Raw genomic sequence first — 24,830 nt, 5'->3', positions numbered from 1 at the left:
CGAATGGTGTCTCTAGTCTCTGTTTGTCAGAGGGTGGAGATGGATGGCAGGAGAGAGATCACTTGATCATTGCCTGTTAGGTCCACTCCCTCTGGGGCACCTGGCATTGGCCACTGTCAGTAGACAGGATACTGGGCTAGATGGACCTTTGGTCTGACCCAATACGGCCGTTCTTATGTTCTTATGAAATAGTTTTGATCTCACTCTCACATGGAATGAAGGTTTTCATCCATCTGAGCATTTCTCCACAGGATGGGAATTGTGGGTTCCGATCAGCCATACTGGCCTACTGGCTATCGACAATGTGTTTAAAAGGAAAGAGTACTGATTTCAGAGCACAACCCTGCAGCAGATGCTGAGGAACATCTGGGGCACTGGAGACAATGCCATATGAGCCCACCCCCTTCATTCAGCCTTGAGAGCAGATTCCTAGCTGCCTAGTATTGTCAAAGACTCACAGTTAACTCATCCCTCAGGAGCAAGACTGTGCTGAAGGCCACAACTGAGCCAACATGAAAACTAACCCCCACCCTGCCACTATCCCCCAGCAGCACGGAACCCCTCCGAAGCTAGGATAAATGAAGGTGGAGCAGTGGCCCTGTCTGGCACCATGCAAAGTGCCAGTGGAGGGGTGCAGAGGTTGCAGGCACCTGCCATGTTGATCTCAGTGAGTGAGTTGCGTGTGGAAGACCCCACGGCCGTTAGGAGGTTGGCCGACTGGTCCGTAAGGTGGCTGCAGTGACTAAGGTCGAGTCGTGAGAGCAGGGGCATATGGCGGATGATGAGCCGGAGCGTGGCATCGGTGATGTCCAGACCAGCTAGCCGGAAGTCTGTCATGTTGCGGAGTTTGCTGCGATTGTCTTGACCTGCAGACGTACGGGGGAAACAACCATGTCATGGCCATCCCCAGCTGTATTCCCGCCTGCTACATGCCAGCACCTCCCACTTCATCAGCTGCACCACGAGATGAACTTCTACTAAGTCAAGTATCAGGGGGTGCATTTGAAGAAGCGAGGTTTTTTACCCACAAAAGCTTATGCCCAAATAAATCTGTTAGTCTTTAAGGTGCCACTGGACTCGTTGTTCTAATAAGTCAGTGCAGCCCAACCACCCTGCAACACTACCTGGAGAATACAGCCCCCATCTCGCTCCCAGAAATATGGACCCCTGAGGAAATACCTCCATCCCACGGCAACCACAGCTCCCACCACATTCCCTGAACATTGCCCCCTGGAGATTCTTCTTGGTAACCACAACCCCATCCCACCGGAACACAAGCCTTCCTCGTGCAGCCACGCCGCCCACCCTCATATTACCCAAGAACCAACATACTGGGTTTGTCTGTGGGAGGTGTGAGCAAGTCCCGGATCTGAGGGTCCTTGATTCCTACTGCCCACCGAAGATCGAGGGTCCTGAGAAGGGGGCAGCTGGAGGTACTGAGTGCACAGACTGCAGACCAGGAACAGCCTGCTAAGATGAGGTCTTTCAGGCCTGCCGGGAAGAGGGGGAACCAATAAGTCAAGAGAGCCCTGAACTCCAAGACACCCCCGTAGCCTCCTTTCTGATCTGAGACCAATGGGACCCTTTGTCCACACCCTTGCCAACACATTCTAGTGACTTCACCTTTTGCCCACCCCTGGGAGAGAGGAGGCCAGGATGGGGATGTACACAGAACCTGAATTCCCATCTCATCCTGGCAGGATAGGCGTGTGGAGGTCTCCTCTTCAGTGATGGGGAGACTGGGGCACACAGGGAACTTACTGCAAGAGCCGACTTCCCCATGTGACTCAGGAAGATCCACAAGGACTCCTGGGAATGGGTGGTACCATGAGATACCCTGAAGATACATAAACATGGCAACAATCCTAGGTTACCTCTGACATCCACAAGGGCACAGGGTTATGGCACCCACGGGCTGGCTGGCTATTCAAAGTGGTGGTGGGATTACCAGACAAACAGCAGTTCTCCTTTGTCCTCAGCATTACAACCCATACGCTGAAGAGACAAGCCCCCCACCCCAAGCACAAGTCCCACTCACCTGGCAGCCTGTTGACAAGCCAGGTGAGCTGTTTTTTGGAGATATTGGTCCAGCTAAGGTCGAGGCTGACCGGCTGCCTCTTGATGATGCCGCTCAGGGCCTGGGGAGTGATGGACTTGCACCTGCTCAAATCAATCTTCGTCCACAATCTCTTGTCGCAGCACCTGATGCACAGAGACACACAAGTTGGATAGGAAGAGCCCACAGCCCCACCCGATACAGATTGCTGGATGCCAAGGGAGTGAAGGAGCTCCAGTGGTAACATGCTCCGAAGGACCAAGCGGCTTGCTGTACTAATCAAATACTGAAGGCTCTTCAGCACCAGTCTGTTTCTAGACATTCCAGCTTGTGCTGGAGGAGCCATCTCTGATGTCAGTCATGCGGCTCATGCCCCAGAACAGGGGTTAGGCTGTCCCGGGAACCAGCAGCAGGGCAGTCAGTTATCTTAGCATTGCTGGTTACAATAAGGACCAGGGAACGCCTGGAAGAGAAAACATGCTGGGCCAGCAGCTAACAGGTCTCGCAAGCCTGTAGGATCTAGTGTGCTTGTGCCTTCATGGGCACTGAAGTTGCTAAGGCTGAGGGGTTAGGGAAAGATGGGTCCCTGCTTCCCACCTCACTATCTAGGAGGCTGCATGTTCTGCCTGAGAGGCCAGCTCTCCTCACACAAGCTACAGGTAACTCCATTGCCTTGATGAGAGCCACCAGGTAGCCTGAGGTGAGAGAAAAAGGTCCCTGGGTGGAACAGGTAATCACCACATGCCCATCACGACTGGGGACTGGAGAGGGTAAGAGATACTTAGGACACCATGGGAGACATCACAGCAACAGTGCAGAGCCCAGAGACAGTCCCCAGTGCCCTTGTACAGCACCCTCCACAGAGAGTTAGTGTGTACAGCCTGGAGACAGCTCTGCAAAGCCACCAGGAGAGGGCTGGTGGACACAGGACACCACGTCAACCACAGGAAAGGTAAGGAGAGTGCAGGATTAGTCACTGTGGGCACTAGCAAGGATGGGAGGCAGGGACTGGAAATCAGGAAATGCTCTCTGATGGAGAGGACAACCCACTGGTCATGGCCCAACAAAGCCATGCAAAGAAGGTTATTTCTTGAGCTGGAAGAGCAGGTATGGCACAAATAGCATGACAAGCTTCTAGCACCAACATACCTAACCCAAGAGCCAGAGGGACATGGCACCTCTGCCAGGGCCCCAATACGCACCAGCTGCAATGAGGCTACAACTGACCCTGAAACAAACCTCCCAGCTCTAATCTCCTCCTATTTGGTACTGACCAGCTGGCAGGGGTCCACTGCCTTTGATGAGGGCGGGGATGGCACCATACCCCACTTACCATTTGTACCAGGTCTTGCACACCCGCATACACTCGCAGAGCTCTCTGCGGCTGAGGTAGCGGAACACGGACATCCACACCTCACGCTGCATCCAGCTCTCCTCGCCGTCCTGCGCTCGGCCGCCTCTGCCATTCAGCCGGGCCGCCCCGCCCTCCTCCGCGCTTTCCTCCTCCTCCTCCTCGTCTGCCGCCTCCTCCTCGTCTGCCACCTCCTCCTCCCCGGCCCGCTGGGGCGTCCTGGCTGGGCAGTGGCGCACGACCACACGGGGAGAGTGCCGCAGATTAGTGGAGGAGGCGGTGATGGCCTGCAGCTTGGGCACAATAGAGGTGCCATGCAGGTCTTTGGCGGGCCGCTGCAGCGTGACCGTAAGGTAGGAGCCATGCAGCTTGGCCTTCTCCACCTCTGACAGCTCCTTCTTGCCGCTAGGATTGTTCTCCTTCTCCCGCACCATGGTGCGCTCTGTGACCTGGAGCCGCTGCAGCTGCCGCCGCTTGAAGCGCTCGTCCCGGCTGGCGCTGTGGTGGTCACTGGGGCCAGCCCCCGGGGACGAGCGCGTCACCACACCCCGTGGCGATGCCGGGTCGTGGATCAGCTGCAGCATGGAGGTGGGCGAGTGCGGCGGGGGTGTCAGGGGCTCCTCACAGCTCCGCAGGGGTCGCAGGACTTTGGCCTGCACTGTGTCCTCGTCACTTTCCTCCATCTTTCGCTTCTGCAAAGGAGCCAGAGGAGAGGGGAGTTAACACCTCACCTATCAACAGTGCCAGGCCCAAACAGCAGCCCCCGATGGCACAGCAGGCAGAACTCCAGCAGAACACACCGCCACTATGCTGATGCAGGGCCCCACTCACCTGGGCAAGACCACCTTCTCTGGGCACTGAATAGCGGGGTCCGCACCAGCAGTGGCCAGTATGTGGAGGAGGGGCTAAGAAGAGCTTGCCCAGCACTGTCCATATGGCAAGTTTGCTTTCCCAACACTGACCTGTAGTATCCAGGGTAGGGAGTGCAGAGTGTTACAACATAAAAGGCAGAGGGGCTCGAGCCAACTATCCAGGCTGTGGGCATCTTCTTTACAGTAACCTCGCACCCAGGCCATGGCAAGTTCACCAGGCCTCACTCAACTGGTTTCCAGGAAGGGGCCACTGGCCCGTCTACCATTTGCAAACCCACCTGCATAGAAGACTCAGTCAAACTGTTGGGAGTCACACTGATGGAAGGGGCAGAGATTTGGAGGCTGGCTGGGAACAGCACCAGCTTTTAGGAGTTATGTGATCAGAGCTCAGCTCCTAAATCCACACCTGGCCACCTGAACAAGCAGCCTGACTTTCAGGATGGCTAAGTACCCACTGAGGTCCTTTGCCTAAGGGAGTGGTGGTGGAAGGATTAAGCCACAAGGCTTTGCTATGTCCTTGAGGCCGATGGGAAACCTGCCCCCTTCCCACTGCTGACCTCTGCCCCCAGGCTAGCCACATTCATCTCCTCCCAAGTTGCAGGCCCACTCCCTGCAGGAGGGTCCCCCACCTTGCTCGCCTCTGCTGGGACACTGCTCTCTGGGGCAACAGGCACAGTTCTACGTATGAGCTGGTAACCGTAGTTCTGCCGCCTAGGCAGCGCTGCCAGCCTCCACTTGGCCAGCCGGCGCCGCACATAGTCTGTTCGCTGCTTGGTGGCAGGGTCTGGGCGCCAGTGCCCTTTGAGGAGTCGTTTCTTCTGCAGGATGCTGGAGTTCGCTTGTTGACGGGCTCTCTGTGAACGTCGTGGGAGGTGGACATGGAAGAGCTATGAACCAGCTCCACTGGAAGTTAGCAACGCGCAGCTTCACCAGTGCCCGCAAACCACCTGGCCACACCGAGGTGCCACAGCTCCACCAGTGCCCACCTGCCTGAAGTGGCACTCACTACCCTCTAGAGCATCAGTTCCTGTTGACCCCATGTGGCCATGCACATGTGCCTGGCTCCAATGGTGACCTCAGACCCTGCACAATTCTCCCTGCAACTCAGTGTCCAGAGTGAGTAGCATCCCACAACCAGCTGGGCTCCCTGCTTCCCCACATACCTCCCCCACCTGAGAAGAACTGAGTGGGGTGTGCGTTTAGAGGGCAATCCAAGTGCTCCCATCTCCCCACACTGGTGCCGTCCAGGCAAGTGGGTCTCCTCTTACCTGGCCCTTCTCCGAGTCATCACCCTGGTAGCACTTTGGACACTCCCAGCAATTGGGCAATTCATCATTCAGCAGCCCTTCCCCGTCCATCTGCAGACGGGACATACCAAGTGGTTAGGCACCATCCTTCAGCCATTTGCCCCCACCCCCTACATGAGTGTGGACCCAAAACCCATGTCCCTAGGCCCACCTCACCTGCAGGCAGCCAGGGTGAACTATCTCATTACAGATGCAGCATTCCATGAGCTTCTTCTCAAAGTCCTGCGAATCCTCATTCTGATCCACCTCCCCGCAAAGTGCGCACGTGACAGAGTGAGGCAGCCTGGGCTACAAAGGAAGCCAAGAGTGAAACCAGGGAGACAGGCAGCCCAAAGGAAGTGCCCTCAAGCTTGGGGGATGGATAGTTCCAGGCGCTCCCTTGGGTTGCCCCAAGTTCTGCTCTGTCAAATTCAGATTTGGAGTGGAAGGCTCAAGCAAATTCCCCTCCACCCTTGGCCCCAAGTGACCAGCCACCGCTCCCTCTGCTCCCAACGTAACTTGCTGCAGAACTCACCGCTAAGCACTGCCGGAGGACGCAGGACTGCTTCATGCGACCAGGCCCCCCAAATTTCTTCATGTCCCTGCAGTAGTGGCACATGCCGCACTCGCCTTGCATGCAAGCCTTGCATTTACGGCACCGCACTCGCCTTCGTCGTGCTCCTGAAACTATTGGAGACACTGTGGGCCTTACAGGTGCCAGGCGTGGGGCTGGCTTCATGGTGTGAGGCTTGGTGATGGGGATGGTGGGTAGGCGCACCTTTGGTCGGGCCTGGAGCTTTAACTGGCGAAAGAAGCACAAAGGAGAGGTTGAACATTGGGAGGGTCATGGCTCACTGCTTTCTGTCATGTTCGGGCAGCAGGAGCATCTCAGCAAGCCCGTCTTGCACCTTTCATTTGGATCTCAAAGGACAGCATAGATCAGCCCAGTCAGCATTTTCCCCATTTTTACACAGCTGGGAATTGACATATTCAAGGGAAGACAAGATTAGATCCCTAGCCACTAGACTGCTACACCGCAGAGTCGAGTTGGAAGTCAGCACTTTCATACCATGAGCCAAGGAAGGGAAGTGACTGTTTGCAGCACTTATCTTCTTTCCCAACCCATACCCCAGTCTCTTCTTCCAGTCCAGTCAGAGCTGCAAATGGGCCCCTACATCTCACTATGATCTCAAGACAGTGGCTCGCTCCCTTCCAGACTTCCCCTGGTGAGACTTGTTTCTGACCCAGGGCCAGGGCTGGGAAAGTATGCCAAATCTGAAATTGTTTATAACTGGCCCAGCTGCTAAGCACCTTAGCAACAGTCTTCTCCACGCAACTGCAGCAAATTCTCCAACTGCCAGTGCTTTATACCACTGGGAAGCTGGGATCCAAGCTCAGCCTGTTAGGGCTGGTCAACCGTCTCTTCATAGAGGAAGACTTTTTGATCCAGGCCTGAATATTAATACATTGCCCCTTGGAGCTGTACAGTTCCCAAATTCTCCTCCAAGAGACATCCTATTCTGACATTTCTAAGAGCAACACCCATGGTGAGAGCAGCCAGAACAAGAGCGACAGACTATCAACCCTCACAGAGCTATGTGGCATAAACTAATCTCCAGCTGGGGTAAGCAGCAGACCCACCTGGCCAAAGGGCCTGGGTGGGGGGCTTATTGTATCTTCCTTTCTCCAAGTCAAGAGGTAGGAAGGCAGAAAAACTCCTTGGCCAACTGCCAACACAATAATTTCTGTTAGAGGGAGCCCATTATCCAGCCCGTTCTCCCTTTTGGGGAACAAATTCTGACTTATGAATGTACAATTTCATTTTATTTTTTAAAGTATTTAGGTACCTAACTCCCATGTACCTTATAAAATCTAGGCCTCACTGCTTATTCCTATATATTCGCTGAATAGGTTAGGCAAACATTTCAGCCTATGGGACCTTTCACTAAGTTTGCCCTGTGACTATTCACCACTAGTAGCAAGTGACTGAACAAATAAATCACATGGGATTACTTCAGCTCCGTGACTGGATAGCAAACTATGGATGGAACTGGCAGAGACTGGTGACTTCCGTTTGCATGTGAATGGTATTCAGACCAACACACTTAGATTCATGGATAGTATGTGAGGGCAGAGTCTGAAGCACTCACTCTGGATTGCTAGCTAGCTGCCACCTTTGGGAAGTATTTCTTTGCAGGACAGCTGGAGCATAGCTGAGACTGATCCCCCTGAGGGTGGGGAAGCTGCCTGCTTTGCCCTGCTGTGGGCTTGTTAAGACAGCAGACACTAGATAAAGGGCATATCTGTGGGAGGCCCAAACTCTGCTCCAAGACAGCCATTTATGGAAAGTTCACTGGCTTAGAGGTGCTTGCCACTGGGTGCCAACTCTTGTACACAGAAGCGCACTTGGGTTTATGTTTATCTTTCACTTCTGCACTTTGCATTTCACCTGAAGTGGGGAATGTGACAGCACCACTTTCTCTAATCCTGCATCTTGCTGCCTCCTCCCATCCACATTCCTGCATTTAAGTGACTCTAGGAAGGGCTGCTGGGAACATGACTCCCCTCCCCTATGGAGGGTCACGGGGCAATTAGGCTCCAGGACTCTGCTCTCCACTTCCACCACTGGAATCTTTCCGCAGAAGAAGCAATAAGGAGGAGAGAGACCAGATGAAACCCAAACCACCAGCAGTTGGCTGGGCCATAGTACAGCCCCATCTCTTACCTTGTCTCTCTTGGGCCACTGGATGATAGGGACTCCTGTAAGTGCCAGTTTGGGGTCGCTGTTTGCGTGCTCTTCCAGCAGCAGCTATTGGAGAGTCAGGAAAAGAAAAGGAAGGAGACAAACAGAAGTACAGATACGTAAGCAAGAAAACAAACTGCTGCCAGCCTGGATCTGTCCAGATGCAAGGGAGAGAACATTCCTTTCACACACTGCTGCAGTAGCTGGGGAAGAGAGATGTCCTCCACTCCCAGCAGAGACACCTGTTCATCGTTAGCAGAGCTGAGCTACACAAGTGATAGTTATCTAGCCATTTCAGCCCAGAAGTCCCTGGCAGACCATGCTGAGAGGAGTGTGCACATGTATGGGGACTAGTCCTTTTGAAAGAGTGTAGGATAGAGGAGAGGAAGCCCGGCCTGTTTCCCTGAGGAGCCGAGTTGGGGCATGATGCATCTCTGCAATTCAAATGCTTAAAGCAGCAGACAGAGTGCAAGACAGTCAGCCCCTGCTCTGGTGTAGGAGGCAGTCAATCTCACAGGGAAACCGCACAGCCCTGTGTTGGGTGCCAGGCAGCTAGAAGTGTCTTCCTATTCTGCCTTCCAGTTTGGATTTCACAGTAATGAACAGTTCCAAAAGGTGGCAGTGCTTCGAGGCTTCTGGGAACGTTCCCAGGGCTGGCCTTCCTGCCTTTAACTCAAGGGCAACATCCTACAGCCAGGTGTTAGCGACAGGTACCTGCATCCCCAGGAGGGCTCTTGGGCTACCAGTGCCAAGCCTCCTGCCTCTGCTCTCCACCCCACCCAACACCCAGATTGCGGTTACAGATGTGCTTTATTTACTTGGCTGTTGCTATGGCTATGTTTTCAGGAGCCTCCTGCTGGCACTCCCATGTGCCAAGCGATTGCACTGCTTCCTGCTGCCAGGAGGAAACAGGGCATAGGCTGGGCTCACTCCCCCAACCCAGGGGATGCATGTCCCCCCAAAGGAAGCCTCTGCCAGGGAGGGATGCTTTCCAGTTACTCCCCGCCCTTCTGAGAAGGCTGTGGGCGGGCGGAAGTGGCTGCCTCCACTCCCAGAGCAGCACAGTGTGCTGCCCACAACCAGACTTTCCTCCCTCAGCCAGCCTTCCTACAAGCACACACTGAAAGGAAAGGTCAGGGTCTGGGGGTATTTAGACACACGTGCCTCAATGCCTATCAGAGCAGGGAGGGGGAAATGCACACTCCCTCTGCTCCCGGCACTCCAGGGGGTGGCTGACTGTTCAGACACACATCCTGCTCTGAGCGGGAGGGGGCACACCCTGATCCTCCATCTAATCAAACAAGGCAGTTTGGAGTGGGGGACCCTAAATGTGTCCCCTCTGCTCTCATTTCAGGAGGGAGAATGCCAACTCCCAGCCTTGAAACACCCCACTGCGACGATCACTAGCACAAGTGGAAAATGCTCCCAAAGAGGAAACGGGCTACTAGATTCCCACTCCAGAAAGACGCCCAGAAAAAGGTGCAGGGACCCTACGTAAGCAAGCCAACTCCAGTCAGATGAGAGAGGACAGCCTGAGCCCTAGCAGGGAGCTGTTTTGAGAGGACGGGCTCTCACAGAACAGCGCCAACAGCATTGTTCTACAGAAACGTGGATGGCAGCTGAGTGCCTCCCCCCCGGGGGTTCCCATCCATTCCCCCGCCAAGGAAGCTCTGCTAGCTGCCTGACCTTGTGTGCCACGTCCCTCTGGAGCTGCCGAGGCTGTGGGGGGTGAAGTTTCCGAGCCCCTTTGTTTCGCTGCCTGCACTGCGAGCTGCAGGGCTCTCCTTGGCTCCACTCCTTCCGATTTACAGTGGGTAAATCAGCAACCCCCCAGCTCTTCAGGAGACATGTTCTCAAGAGCCGCCCCTCGAACCCAGCTCGCTCCTTTCCAGACCCAGTCCGCAGCTTCCTGTGCCTGCGGACAATGCTGCTGCGTCACCCACATGCGGCTCCCAGCAATGCTTTGCAGCGGAAGATGGCAGAAGAGAAAGAGCCAGCGAGGGAGGCAACGCGCAGAGGGCAGCTCCGTTCTGCTGCAGAGTCAGAGGAGGCTGGGACAAGCGGCTGGCGGCTCGCTGATTGGCAGACAGGGCTGCCCAAAGAGCCCCCCTCTCCTCTGTCCCCTCCCCTCACCACTGCAATCGGAGAACCCAGGGCCAGACCCCCGAGCGGAGCGCAGCGCAGTGTGGCAGACTTTAGAGAGCAACAGAAAAGCGTTAACCCCTTGTGTGTGCTGCGGCTGGCCTGCATTTGTCCTCATCTTACACGCCCTAGCTAGCCACCTTCCCATTGTCTTAATCAGGCTGTTTTACGGGCACAGAACTGGGGGGGGGAGGGGGGAATATTCAGATAAGAAAGGAGGCGGTCGGGGATAATTGCAGACTCTAAGGAACCGAGTTTGCAGGCATTGATCCCGGGGAACCTCGGGATCTAAAACATGAACCTCCACTACTTCAGCTAAGAGACCACATCCACTAACTTTTGGAGGCAGTTGCAGTCTTGAATCAATTTGTGTGTTTTCCCCTCTAATGGCTACGTCAAAGAGTCATACTGGGTTTACCTGAGTTACACAAGATATCCCAGTGCACCCATTCCATTCCCATCACTGGTGAATCTCAACATAGCACACTGTGGGACAACTTCAGCTAAAAATGGAGGATGTTATGTAAGTATGAAATATATAAGGAAAATTGTACTAATTAAGGTCTATTAAATTGTGTTATGCTGCCGAAGTTTAATGTATTACATACCATAGAACCTTCACTCTTGTAGAAGCTGGAAAGGAAAGCTGAAAGTCTAGCAGGTGAGCAAGGGACAGTTGGATTTTTTTTGCACCCAAGGGATGTTTCCATTAAAATAATCCAGTAGCTAACAAGGCTGTGGTTTGAACGGTCATCCATACTGGGCATCAGCATTAACACCATGGTGAACTGACCCTCTTAGTGCTACTGTTGCAGGCTGTCTGCAGACTCATGCAGACATCTCTGCACGCATAAAGGTTAGAAGATTTGTATAATAAAAAGCTGAGATGCTAGATCACAATTCTGCAGAAGTCTGCAAATCATGGAGTATGAGGTCCTTCATCAACCAATCACATGCACCCGTGAAACATACTTTGCATTCCTGTCCCTCAGTGGGAAATGTTTTTTTCATACAATCTCATTAGGTAATGGTCCTCACCTTCAATACATATGCCTTCTTACTCATCTTGTGCTACAGGAAGCTACCTCCTCTCATCACCAGGGCCAGCTCCAGGCACCAGCACAGCAAGCAAGAGCTTGGGGCGGCCCATGGAAGGGGGCAGCACGTCTGGGTTTTCGGCAACAATTCGGCAGCGGGTCCCTCAGTCGCTCTTGGAGGGAAGGACCTGCCGCTGAGTTGCCGCCGAAGAATGAAGCTGCGACGTTTGAGTTGCTGCTGATCGTGGCTTCCCACCCCCCCCAGCAATACACACTGGAGCCGTCTCTGCTCATCACACCCTGATATATCAAGGCTGAGAGTTTGGGCAGCTGTCTACTGCATTTTACAGGTGAATAGGGAAGGTTTAACCTTCCCTTTCACAGCAGGAGAGAGGAGAAGTGGCTGCTTTCTCAGAACAAACACCTCTTCAAGCTACACCCTTCTCAGATTGCATTGTAGGTTTCATTCTGCCCTGTGGCATGAGAACAACTTCCCATGTAGCCAGTGACCTCTCTGCAGAGGGTGCCTATTTCATGCTTCTGGGCAGCCTCTAGAACTAATCAATGGCCAGCTCCCTCCAGCCATGCTTTCTCTCTGTCCTAACCTTGTCTCCAGCCATGGCTTTCCTTGTTCCAGTATCAAAAAGGGAGAATGTAATGGCCAGAGGTCTAGTTTGGCAATTTTGCGAGATGTGGGCTTCAGCGACAGAGATAGGAGAGAGCAACTCTAGACACTCAGAACCTAGAGGGAGACTAGTGAGGCGGGAACCTAAATGATCCTGATTTATTGCAGAGGGGAAAAGACTGGGGTACAGGAGAGCTATCCTGCTTTGAATGAACGGTGACTACCCTTGCATGGCTGACAGATGGAGTGGACTACTGGCCCTGCAGGCAAGGGAAGGCCATAACAGCTCATCATGGAACGAAGGAGGATTTAATTAGTGACTGCAGAAGTAACAGAAAATAGATTGGTGAAGAGATATAGAGCAGTTCTGGGAAGCAGTCAGACTCTGCCATGAACAGTTAGCTCAGCTACACTCTTGCGGCAGCCAGACCAGAGAGATCTTAGATATGGGAACTTCAGATTGTTCACCCTTCAGGGTAGAGAGTCTGTGTTTTTACTGCACTCAGGTCAATGCGGTCCCAATCCCAGTTGGGCCTCCGGGCACTTCCAGAATATAAAAATTTACTACTGAAATTACTAAGGGGTCAAGACTTGGGCTTATGAACAATCTAATTCCAATAAGCAGGTAGTAGATAACAGACTTCTCTGATGGCTCACTGAACAGCTATACCACTAAGAAACCAGGTCCCCACTAAGACTTTGGGGAGCATTGGGTGTGGGAAGACCGAGGGACAAGGGTGATTGGAAAAAATGGGTGTGTGAGAAGCAGGTTTTAAGACCATAAAGCAGGGAGAGGGAGGGGAAGGAACCTCATTTATTGAGACCAGATGAAACAAACTAATGGCTGCCCTGTTAACCCACAATTGCCAGCTTAGGTACCTCAAGAGGAACCAGATACACCTCTACCCCAAAATAACTCCACCCGATATAGCACAAATTTGGATATAACACAGTAAAGCAGCGCTCCAGGAGGGCGGGGCTGTGCACTCCAGCAGATCAAATCAAGTTCGATATAACGCGGTTTCACCTATAAAGTAGTAAGATTTTTTGGCTCCTGAGGACAGCATTATATCGAGGTAGAGGTGTATTAGCTATGCACCAGTAAGTGTTGCTCAGTTGCACAAGGCTTTGCATGATGGTCAGGAGGTAAGAGTGCTGCTGGATAAAGGGAGTTCTAAGAAGTTTATTCTTTGCAAGAGATCTGGACCAAGCTGCCATGTTCAGATTGTATGTATGAGGACTGAGGGATTTATGCAGCTCCTGAAGTACACATCACTGTTTTATGATGCAGGTTAAAGTAGGAACGCTCCCTTCCAATAGGGTATGAGGACAAGGTTTTCCAGTTCTCACAGGCCTTCTTAGTGAAACCATTACAGTTTGCGTAGTGATTCAATCATGGGACAAGAAAGGAAAGACCCGGAATCACACCAAGAGGTTGTTCAGGAGCCAGGAAAAGCTAAAAAGCAAAGTCTTGGAGAAGAAGATAAGGCATGATGAAATGAGGTGAAGAGAAAGATGAAGGTGGATGTAGTACAACCCTCTCAGTATTGATGTTCTACAGTCAGATCTCACTCTTCAGCCTCTATACTCCCAAGTGGTGTAGAAGTCAGGGGTATACCAGTGAAGGTATAAACTATGTCCAAGTATGGGACCACAGATAAGTATGTATCAGAATGGCCCACAAAAGGAAGAAGCCAGTAATCCCTAAAGCTTGTAGAGGTATGGTCCTAATGGTTTGACACACAATTCCATAGACAGGACCCCTCTGCACCAACAAGAGGAAACCTAGAACAGGATGGCACTAAGATTTTATTGGCCTGACTTGTATCAACAAGTAGAGGAATGGATTCAAGCCCGGCCTGAAGTTCCAGAAAGTTGCCTTCACTAAGGAAAAGAAAAGGTGATTACACATCTTGGGATATTTCCAGTTGTAGGAGGTGTCGCCTTCCCTCACGTAATAATGGATGCTGCAAGACCCCTAGAATGCAGTTATTTGGATAACCAGTATCTAATGGTTGTTAATGGCTACGTACCCAGAAGCTTTTCCCAAAGAAGATATTAAAAAGCCGGCCAGCAGGTGATGAGTGCATTTGCTCAACTGTTATCCAGGACATACCACAAACACCAGAAATGTCATTTCCAAGGTTATGTAGCCACTGTACAGACAATTGGAAATAAAAGGGATTCAAATGCAGCCCTAGAGAAAGGTTTAAAAGATGCAGTGGGAATCTGTAAGTGCTACATGGGCAGTTTGGGATAGGTGACTGCTTATGTGCAAATACCTCAGGTATCTATAGCTTTTACTTTGTTCTATTATGTCTGACAGATGTGAGTACTGCTACACATTCTTAAAGAAACCTGGGAACCACAGCTAAGCCTGGAAAGTACAGCAAGTCAAGCGCTTCAGGTGAGCGATGGACTCTTCCAAATGAGCAAGCTGGCACAAGAACATTTTAAGGAAGCCCCCAGTTAGAGCGTAATGAGGAAGCAAAACCTACTAATACCAGAACAGAAGGTTTTATTTATTAGACCTAGTCTACACTGCAGGGGGTGGGGAGAAATCGATCTAAGTTACGCTCCCCCGTCGACTCTGCCTGCGGCTCTTGCCGAGCTGGAGTACGGGAGAGCGCTTGGGGATCGATTTATCCCTGCTGGATCAATTTATCGTGTCTAGGCTAGACACGATAAATCAATCCCTGCTGGCTCAATCGCTGCCCGCAGATCCAGCCAGTACTGAAGACATACCCTTAGTGTTGCAACAGAATAAGTTACTTGCAGAATGGGAAGGACAATATGTAAGTTTGAAGAAAGCAAGGCTGTTAAGTTATCAGACAGCTATCCCAGACAAATGCCAAGTGTGGTGAGAATATATCTTAACTCTCTTGGAGCGAAGCAATGAGCCAGACAAGGGTGGAGGATGGAGAAGTTGTAAGATCTAGACAGGCTACGGTTACACCAGGAAGAACCTCATTTGAGCCACATCTCAGAGAACAAAGAACTGCAAAGGAAGACTGAGCACTACTAGAAGAAAGATCAGTCAGAAGAACATATCACCACTGTAGGACTCCACTCAGATACAGCAACAGTATCATTGTATTTCTGAAAAGATGGCTGCAGTTCTGCAGGAAGAAATACAAACCATGATGAATATGGGAGTTACTGAACCAACCAACAGCAAACAGGTAAGACTCACAGTACTGGTACCATAGAGATGGGAAGGTCTTCAGGGATATTTGCAAATTCAACACAGTATCTAAGTCTCATTCATCCTTTATGCCATGTATTGAATTATGGAGACATCAACAGCAACTCCAAAGTTAAGGTTTGGTTCAATTTTGCTACATAAAGCAAAACCCCTTTGTTTTCCCTAAGTAATGGAGCGTATCTCGTCCAAGTTCTCAGCACATAATCTGAGAGTGAAGATTTAATGTTGAGGATTTTACTAAATTGATCAAGAAATTTAATTATAATTTGTTTAAAATGGTCCCTTTAACTTTATTCATGTCTCAAACTTTTGGTAAAAAATTACTCATTTAAGATTAAAAGACGATTACCTTGTAGATTTTAAGGGCATTTAAGGGAAAGCTGACATTAAAGTTTCTTAGTCGGTTATTTTGATTTAACAATATTCACCTGAGCTGTTTTTTCCTCCATCATGATGTTTGTTGACTAATATTTCTGATAACAAGTAGTTGCTCCAGAATCAAAGCTTTCATTTGAATAAGTTTCTAGCCCTCATGGCTGTGGAGAAAAAGTCTTGAAAATATGGATTGGGCTAATATAGGCAAGCTTCAAAGAGGTTTTTTCACAAGAGATAGGATCTCTGTAGAAGTTCACAATTGGCTTAGGAGTTCTATTGCATGTTCTGGTCAATCTGTACTCCTTTTCACCCAAAGTCCTTTCTGTTGATCTACAAGGCATGATCCACCAGGTTTGTGGACTACAAAACCTAGGAAAGTGGCCAAGAAGTTCCTATACTCCTTCCGGAGCATCCATTAACTGATGTTTAGAATGTGCCTAATATGCCATGTAATTCACAAGATACGACATCAATTGTTGCAAGCTGCAAAGGGATCTAAAGGCAGTACACCTAATATTCAGATGGTAAGGATACGCAGCAATATCCCTTATTCAGGTCAAGAGTGCAGACACACCACTTTCACAACACTATACTGTGTATCGGTTAAGGTTGCAACACAACATACATGACAAAGCCACAAAAGCGAAAAAAAAAGTTAAAACCGTCCAACAGTACACTCCTCTATGCAGACACACCTCTCCACATGCGTAACTACTATAAACCACAGCCGTGGCTCACTTCCCCAAAATGGAAGGGGCATGTTTTTTCTAAATTTTGTACAGAAGGAATGGGTGGGAATCTGGTCTACGTGTGCTGATGGCAGGAGCATGGGCAAAGCTTGGCTAGAAGGCTGGCAGTGCTACCTGTAGAGAGGTAAGGCTAAGTTTGCCTCTTCATCCGCTTCAGAAGGGACAGAGCGCATAACATAGGACTGGACAATGAGGAAGGGTGGGACAGAAACCCACCCTTCTAACCTTGGTTTTAGGATCCAAAGCTGATATTTTGGGAAAAGGGTGGGCTGGAATTCCCTTCTTCCTTTAGTAATGCAAGGGTTAGAGACTTGACTCATGGTGACCATCTTCATAGGCCTGCCTATTGCAAAGCATGGTGGGATACAGGGTGAACATGAGAAACATGCATATAACAACACACCTAGCAAATTCTGCAAGAGATCATATATCTGGGCAAATAACCAAACAAAAATACAACCAAGTCCATCTGTACTGGGCAATGAGGAACAGAAGCGATTGTTCTGCTGACCACTAACAGAGGATTAAGGCTAGTATGGAGAATACATTGTGCCATGAACAATCTTGCAGTGGCACCTGAAAATGGACCAAATGGGTCCTAAGATGATTTTTAGAACTTGTGTCCATGACGGCACCAGAAAAAACTGCCTTGGTAGAGACTGTTAGTCACACTAGCATCTCTACACCCCTAAAGGAATCAAAATTAAGTTGGGTTCTGTTTTCCCTTTTGGGCCCAGAGACCATCTAAACATCATTTGGTAGGCTGAATACCTAGATTTTATGTCTGAAACATGAGTAAAGACCATCAGTCTCCACTGGAAAAGGGGGGAGACCAAGTTAGAGGGTAGCACATTTAGAATTAAATGAGCCAGGGGGTGGGGGGGTATAGCACACTTTTGGGGCACCTCTCACAGAAAGTCACCAAGACAGAGTGGACTCAGTAATGGAAGGTGTAGTTTTATAACCATTGATAACTATGTGCCAGCTTAGATCATGTAGCCAGACCTCATTGTTTCAGGCACAAGCTGGTCAGCTGCAGGGGGAATTCCTCCCTAAGCCTCTCTTGCACTGCCCCCAGCAAGCCAGGAGCGTATTGGCATTCCTTGCTTTTGTATACAGACAATGGCAGGCAGTGAGAATGGGACTCCATGAAACAGAGGTTCTCAGCTCCTACATACCTTAACATCAGCAATGAGGGCGTCCTCATCCTCTATGCCTGTGGGGACACATTTCTTGTGCAGAGGCAGTGATTCCAGCTTGTCCACCAGGCAGCGTAGACCTTCCAGTTCGAACTGGGTCAGATGCACCTTCCTGTACTTGAAAGGACTGCTGCCATGGGGATCCCAGGCCTGACCGTTGTGGGAGCCCCGGCTGGAGTCAGAGGAGTCCATAGACAGAGTTCTCTTAAGGCCTGGCAGGCTCCTGCAGCTTCTGCTTAGTTCATCATAGTCTAGGTTGGCACCATTAGCCACAGGGCTTGTGAGGATTGATCGTCTGGTGACTGGGCGCCTGGGCTCCCTCCCTGTTGCATCGTCCTCTTCATCCATGTCCCCTGGCTCCAAACAGCTCAACTCCATATCTGCCAGGAGGGTGAGGGCAAAGAGTAGAGAGTGAGAGGAGCAGAATCACAGGCCTGCCAAGCCGACTGCTTACAGGAGATTGAAGGTTTTCAGGCTAATCATCTGAAGGAGACAGGAAGAGATCTCCCTCAACCACCAGAGAATGGCATGTAAAGCCAGGAAAACAAGCAGCTGGACAGAGCAAGACACTGAATGGATACACCAGTGGGGCTGATCTAGAGTGACCACTGTGCAGAAGTGGCAGAAGAGTAGCCTGATTTCCAATGAGTGCCAAATATAAAGCATCCCTCCCCACCAAAGCCAAGAGAGGAGAAGGGCTGCGGATGCTGCTGGTCCTATAGCTGTCCCATTAATGTCACCTCTCTGTTCATTATTTCACCACACTCCACTGCTGGGGGAAGCTGATCAAATGGATAGAGTCACGCTGTAGAAGAGCAGGAGTTTCAGAGCAGCAGGCTGCCCTGAACTGACCATCTTATGCTTCTAAAGAAAATACTCTGAAATCTGCAGGAGGAGGAGGAGCCGCCACAGGGCTTTGCCTGTGTTGGAGCCCTTTGGGTAGAAGTTCGACCCCTGGATATGCTACAGCTGTGATGAGAAGCATCCTGCAAATGATTTCGGATCCCTTTTGAGAGCAAGGTCTCATACATCCCCTTTTATTGGATTCCTAGCTCCAGCTATGTTGCAATAGGCCCCTGCAACCATCAACATAAAAAAAAACCAAAAACTCAGACACAGCAACTTAATCTAGCACACCATAAGGTTCTAGGCCACCGGAAATATCTTCCCCATCATCAGACAGAGCTGGCCCTTGAACGCAGCAGCAGGGACTGAATCGCCCCTTCCCATTCACTAGAGGCTGCACACCACTACACTGGGCACGTACACAGTGACAACTTGGGCCAGACTATCTGCAGCTCTTTTGAGCAGAGATGGCGGGCCTAGCACTTCATGGGGTAAAGGAAAGCTCCAGGACAAACTGCTGCCTTTTGACTCATTGATAAAACCATACCTCCATCCTGTTTACCCTCTCCCCACGGATTCCATTAAACACAGCTAACAGGAAATATAGGAAGTGTGAAATCTAAAGAAGTGAACCTCCTGAATGCCCACCCCACTCTGCTGTATTGGCAGTGAGGGAAGTGGAAGAAACTCCTCCAGTATGACAAGGAAGACATGGGGGCCAAGCAGCTGCTCTTACCCATGCTGAGTGATTCCTTCTGGAAGTCCTTGGTCAGGTGGGAGTGGCTGGTGATGCAGTAAACGTAGCGTTCCAGCACATACCAACACATCTCATAGTAGAAAGGGTAGCGAAACTTATTTGGGACCTGTCATGGGGTGAAAGAGACAAGACAGAGCCAAGGGAAGAGATCAGTTACATTCAACAGAAAAACACAGTGATGGCACTCCAAGGACAGCTATCTTGGTCCCAGAATGAGCTTCCTGTGGGAGGTTGGAATTGCAGGTACATGCAACAGCATATACAGGGAGTGCTTCCAGCATCTTGACATTTCATCTCACGGTCAGAAACTGCCCAAAGGCAGTGCAGGCATAGCTCACTCCCAGGCCATTCACATTCTATTCTTGTTTAGGGTCATAGATCTGTGCTACACTGAACATTGAACAAACCCTCTCACATTGTTGCAGGGATAGTAGCAAGGGAGGACACTACACAACACCTTAGCTGCAAGTACCACACTTCAACCTCAAGCTAAAATCTAACTAAGTTATATGTTCTGAAAGATGCTTAAGAGAAGGGAAGGCTATTGTCAACAACAGTCTGCGTAGTGCTTTTGCAGCTTCATGTTAGGAGCCGCACGCTATGCCTGGCAAGTCCTGAACTTAATTCACAGCAGTTAACTGGTGGGGATGTATCAGCCTGCAGATCCCCAAGCACTCTCACTCAAGGTCACAAGAGGCCTTTGGCCTTGTTAATCATCTCGGCCTGGTCAAAACTTAGCATAAGACTCCAAAGCAGCAGAGGAAGGAAAATGAAAATGCAGAAGCATAACATTTGAGTGACTCCAGTGATGAGTAATCTTTCTTTTCCTACAAAGAAGGGCTTAGAAAGCCCCACTCAGATTCACTGTACTCAATTCCCTGCTCCCCCTGGTTCTCCTCAACCTGGAGCTGGATTAGAACCAGTGCCCTAGAAGTTAATACCCCATATCCCATCCTGCCCTGGTCCCAAACCAGTCAGTCCTCCCATTTTCTTAGACACGGTAAGCTGGAGACAGACCCTTTTGGAAGCTTGGTAACCTGTATTTTTTGCCTTGCGTTGAGGTAGAGTCTCTGATTCAGAGGTCACCTTCAGGGCCTCCTGATGGTCCTTACCCGTGTGCGGTCTTCAATGTTGTAGATTCGTAGTTGCATGGGGATGTTGAAGCTGTGCAGGAAGTTGCCCCCGAAAACCAAAGTGTCAGTGGGAGTGTACACAGCATGGATCCAACCTGTCCGAGTAAGACAGTAAGCAATGATCTTAAATTGCAGGGGGGGAGGTCTAGGTTGGATATTAGAAAAACTATTTCACTAGAAGAGTGGCGAAGCAATGGAATGAGTCACCTAGGGTTTTTTTTAAGGCCTGGCTTGACAAAGCCCTGGCTGGGATGATTTAGTTGGGTTGGTCCTGCTTTGAGCAGGGGGTTGGGCTAGATCTCCTGAAGTCTCTTCCAACCCTAATCTTCTATGATTCTATGAAATGGAGAGTTCATAGACTAGCTCTGTCTAACAAACGCATGGTTGAAGCATCCTCACACACCATATTAATTTAAAATACCCCTCTAACTCTGAATCCAGCTGGCTGATCCCAGCCCCTGGAAGGATGGGGACAGTGTGTGCCTGGCAGTGCTAATCCCAATCTTAGCTGCTACAGCCACCCCCACTCATGTATGTCTAAAATTTCTCATGTGTCACTCACTTCCTTACTTCCATCAGCACCTTCTCTCCCCTTTTCTACTTCTTCCTCGCATGTTAGTCAGATTAAACTCTTTGGGGCAGAGCCTGTCTGTATCTGCATGTCACCTAGCACACTCATGGTTTCAAAGAAACAGCAGGCAGTCTACCTCATTCATCTAGAAATTAAAGTGTTTCTGATCACACTAGATTCTGCCGTAGGATGTGATCCTGGTCATGGGTTTCCTCGGCTTGGATAGCTCGATAGATGCCTTTAACCAATTTGTTCCAGTGAAAGTTTCCAGTTCTCTGGTTTGCATGCAGACCAACTATAATAGACCCCAAGTCAAACAGGTCAGTGCCTTGAGAAAAAGCAGAGATGGGGTATGCACTGTTTACTAAACCAGAAGATCTAGAATGCACAGATATGATCAGCAGCGATGCCTTCTAAACAGTGGTCTAATTCCTGATCCTCCCATCTTTTCCAAAGATGCATGTAATTCTCACGCTTTCATACCATTAGTACTCTTCACTCTCACAGCTCTCTCCCCTTGCTGAAGCCTTCCCACAACCAGCAGGGAGGAATTTACTTCCTTCCAAGCTGCGGCAGCCATGGTTCAGGGAAGTATCTATCTCCTCCTTTCCCCCTTACCTTCCTATCATCCAATCTCTTAGGAAAGCCACCTCTGCAACATTTGTCCCCTAACACTCCATATTCCTGCCACTCAGCTCTTTTCTTCAGGTACACCTCTACCCCGATATAATGCTGTCCTTGGAAGCCAAAAAATCTTACAGCGTTATAGGTGAAACCACGTTATATTGAACTTGCTTTGATCTGCCGGAGCGTGCAGCCCCCACTCCCCCAGTGCTGCTTTACCGCATTATATCTGAATTTGTGTTATATCAGGTCGCATTATATCGGGGTAGAGGTGTATCTAAGATCTGTTCTCTCCTTTAAAAAAACCTCTCACTCACTATTTATTTGTAATCTTTGCTTTCACGAAAGCAGTGTTAGCTTTCCTCATCTCTCCAATCACCTCTTACAAACCATGCCCTTGACAAATTTCAGCATGGGTTTCACTGCAACAAGAGCCCTCTGAGACAACTTAGATGCTAGGCATTATGAGCACAGTTGAAAAAACCTGACATTTGGTATTGTCCATTCCTTGCCCCAGGAGGAAGCTGCATATGGTAATTTATGTGTTTTTATTAGTGAAGGCAGGCTAGAGTGTGCCTGGCATTTGGGACAAAGTAGTGACCCCCTGATCATGCAGACATTCCATAGCCTTGGACCAGCTCTTGAGAAAGCTCTCTTGCTCAAACAAGCTTTGCCTTGCAGTAGACCATTCCATTTGCCAGCGCAACCCAACTGACTTAATTTTCAAGACTCAAATAATTAAGAATCTTAAGATAAGTGTTCAGATCTATAGATTTCCACAAGGATCAATGCTTATCTTTCTGCTTTATCTACCTTTTCTCTGAGTTCTCTTCACCTTCTTTAACACTTACTTGGATCATATTCAGCAGTATGTTTAAGGACTCTTGACACTTTTCTGTTTATCCTCTGCCTGCCTTGGCAAAGAGTCTGAAGCTTTGTTTCAGTTCCCTTTAGCTGAATATCCCAATGTCTCAAAAGACAGAAGGGTTCCTCTTGGACAGATGGAACAACCTCAAAACCTGCTTCTCATTTATCTTCTCATCTGTTTAGAGCTCCCAAGTGCTTCCACAGTTCCTAGCCCTGGAACCATCCTTGGCTATGCCTCCCTTTTGCCACATGTTTGTTCTACAAGTCACTACACAGTTAGCCCTCAAAGTCTCAAGATCTTCTGACTTTCACTCCTGCAACTCACATCTCAATGTTTCCAGCTCTCCAGATTCTAGCATCTGCCGGATGCTGCTGCCACCTTCTCACACATATAAAGCAATGCAGTCACATTACTCGTTTTCTAAATACATGCACTCTCCTCCCCACACCTTTCATTGACACAGGTCAAAACTGTCCTCATTTTAGAAATGTCCACAGAGTTATTACAGCCAACCACACACCCTCCCCCCTACCTTGCTTCCTCTATCAGGACTAGCTTCCATTTTGCACCTCCAATAGTTCCCACCAAGCACCTTCTCTTCAGCTTCTGCAATCTGGAAGAGCCTCTCTTTGTCCAGCTCATTTCAAATATTCAGCTGAACATATCTTTCTCCTCTGCCTATTACTGACCCCTGCTTTGTTATTTAAATTTAGCATCTAGTTAACTTGGTGATCTATTATGGGAGTTTGTATGAAAGATGCTAGAGAAAATAGAGGTGTATCATATTTTCCTCTCTCACAGAGACTTACTATCCAGGAAGTTCAGGGAGAAATCACCCTGCTCTGAACTACCCTAATTTTATGGGTGTGTCCCCCAGAGATTCTTTTCCCCACTGCCTCAGACTTCCTGACCCCCTAGCACAGATCATATTCCCTTCAAAGACAAGGACAAATGCACACTTCCAGCGTTCTCCCCCCAGCCCCTTATACCTGAGGGGATGACGAATGTGTAGCCCTGCTTGAGCTCAATTCGTTGACAGTCTGACACTTTGTCACCAAGAAAGATGTCCCCCTGTTTCCCTGACAGCAGCCAATTCTCGTAGAGCTCCAGGTTCTGGGGTGTTGGCGGGATCAGCCAGAAGATCTGCAAGGTTCATTGGGTAGAGATCCTTTAACAGTTGTGGACAAAACTCCCTTCACTCCTTTTCTATTATTTCTTTCAAGCACCAAACATCCAGCTCTTTCCACGCACAACAGGATCCACACAAAGGATGGTTCTAACAGAACCATCAATAGTTATTCCCTTAGAGATACCAGCAACTAACAAGAGAAACTTCATATCAGAATGACGTGAGGAGTACTGCAAGCATCCAAGATATGTGGAAATTCATCACCTTACAGGCAAACCAACGAGACAAGAATACAAAACCCACTGGAAATTCTAGATCCTTAGACACGCACAAGATGTATAGCAATGTTTTCTGAAGTGCAGTTCTACTACTGAAAACGCCTATTAGCCTCTGTGAAGCCCTACAGTATACAAAGACAGTAACTCCTCGCTTAACGTTGTAGTTCTGTTCCCGAAAAATGCTACTTTATGCAAAACAATGTTTAGTGAATCCAATTTCTCCATAAGAATTAATGTAAACAGCGGTGGGGGTGTTAGGTTCCAGGGAAATTTTTCCAAAATGGCTCATTTTTGTGCACCTATAACAAACAGTAAGTTGCCTGTTACTACTGAACACCTTGGAATGACTTTCAAAGGCAAAGATGAGAGTTGTGTACCTTTCTGTGGTACCTGTACCAAATTCCCTGAATGAAGTAAGCTATACTGGCAAAAGAACTGTGTCAGAATAATTGCATCTACTTTTCGGCTTTTATTAGCATAGTTGTTTCAGTTAGGGGTATAATTTTTCCCCATATGTCCTTAACTGACATAGCTATGTCTGCAAAAAACTTTATAGCTTAAACCTGATTTGAGCCTCTCTTAAGCTGAAATATTGGCGTTTTTTTGCACTGGTTTAAACTCAAACAGTGCAAATTCGTGTGTCAACAATTCTTAAGCACTGTCCATGCTAGGGAAAATGGTGTGTTATTAAAACATGATAGCTATCATACATCCCAGAATGAAAAAAATGATCATTCTTGCAAGAGTTGTAAGCAAGACACAAGGAGCAATTCTTCCACTATTCCACACTGGTAAGGCCGCAGCTGGAACAGTGTGTCCAGTTCTGGACACCACATTTCAGGAAAGATGGGTAAATTGGAGCAAGTCCCAAAGAGAGCAACAAAAATGGTTAAAGATCTAGTAAACATGAGGAAAGATTGAAAAACCTGGGTTTGTTTAGTTTGGTGAAGAGAAGATGGAGAGGGGACATCATAACAGTTTTCA

At 49.3% G+C, this 24,830-nt stretch overlaps 1 protein-coding gene across 3 annotated transcripts in view; it reads right to left on the bottom strand.

Annotated features, from left to right (window-relative positions):
• Nucleotides 1-24,830, bottom strand: part of KDM2A (lysine demethylase 2A) — a 78,484-nt gene that overhangs the window by 4,213 nt on the left and 49,441 nt on the right. For 2 of the 3 annotated variants that reach the window (XM_075064984.1, XM_032794959.2), the window contains exons 10-21: nucleotides 23,429-23,582; nucleotides 20,356-20,471; nucleotides 19,223-19,349; nucleotides 17,620-18,020; nucleotides 8,291-8,374; nucleotides 6,101-6,367; nucleotides 5,743-5,874; nucleotides 5,548-5,637; nucleotides 3,390-4,099; nucleotides 2,039-2,202; nucleotides 1,333-1,491; nucleotides 651-866 (exon numbers count right to left, since the gene is read on the bottom strand). In XM_075064984.1, the coding sequence (XP_074921085.1) occupies nucleotides 651-866; nucleotides 1,333-1,491; nucleotides 2,039-2,202; nucleotides 3,390-4,099; nucleotides 5,548-5,637; nucleotides 5,743-5,874; nucleotides 6,101-6,367; nucleotides 8,291-8,374; nucleotides 17,620-18,020; nucleotides 19,223-19,349; nucleotides 20,356-20,471; nucleotides 23,429-23,582 (2,620 nt within the window). Of the gene's footprint in view, nucleotides 1-650; nucleotides 867-1,332; nucleotides 1,492-2,038; nucleotides 2,203-3,389; nucleotides 4,100-5,547; nucleotides 5,638-5,742; nucleotides 5,875-6,100; nucleotides 6,368-8,290; nucleotides 8,375-9,994; nucleotides 10,272-17,619; nucleotides 18,021-19,222; nucleotides 19,350-20,355; nucleotides 20,472-23,428; nucleotides 23,583-24,830 lie in introns of those variants that run through there. The other variant, XM_032794960.2, reaches the window with a different exon arrangement.

Source organism: Chelonoidis abingdonii, chromosome 4 (assembly GCF_003597395.2).
Source record: "Chelonoidis abingdonii isolate Lonesome George chromosome 4, CheloAbing_2.0, whole genome shotgun sequence".
NCBI lineage: Eukaryota > Metazoa > Chordata > Testudines > Testudinidae > Chelonoidis > Chelonoidis abingdonii.
The sequence above is the reverse complement of the archived record's forward strand: the minus strand, read 5'-3'. Positions and strand labels throughout refer to the sequence as shown.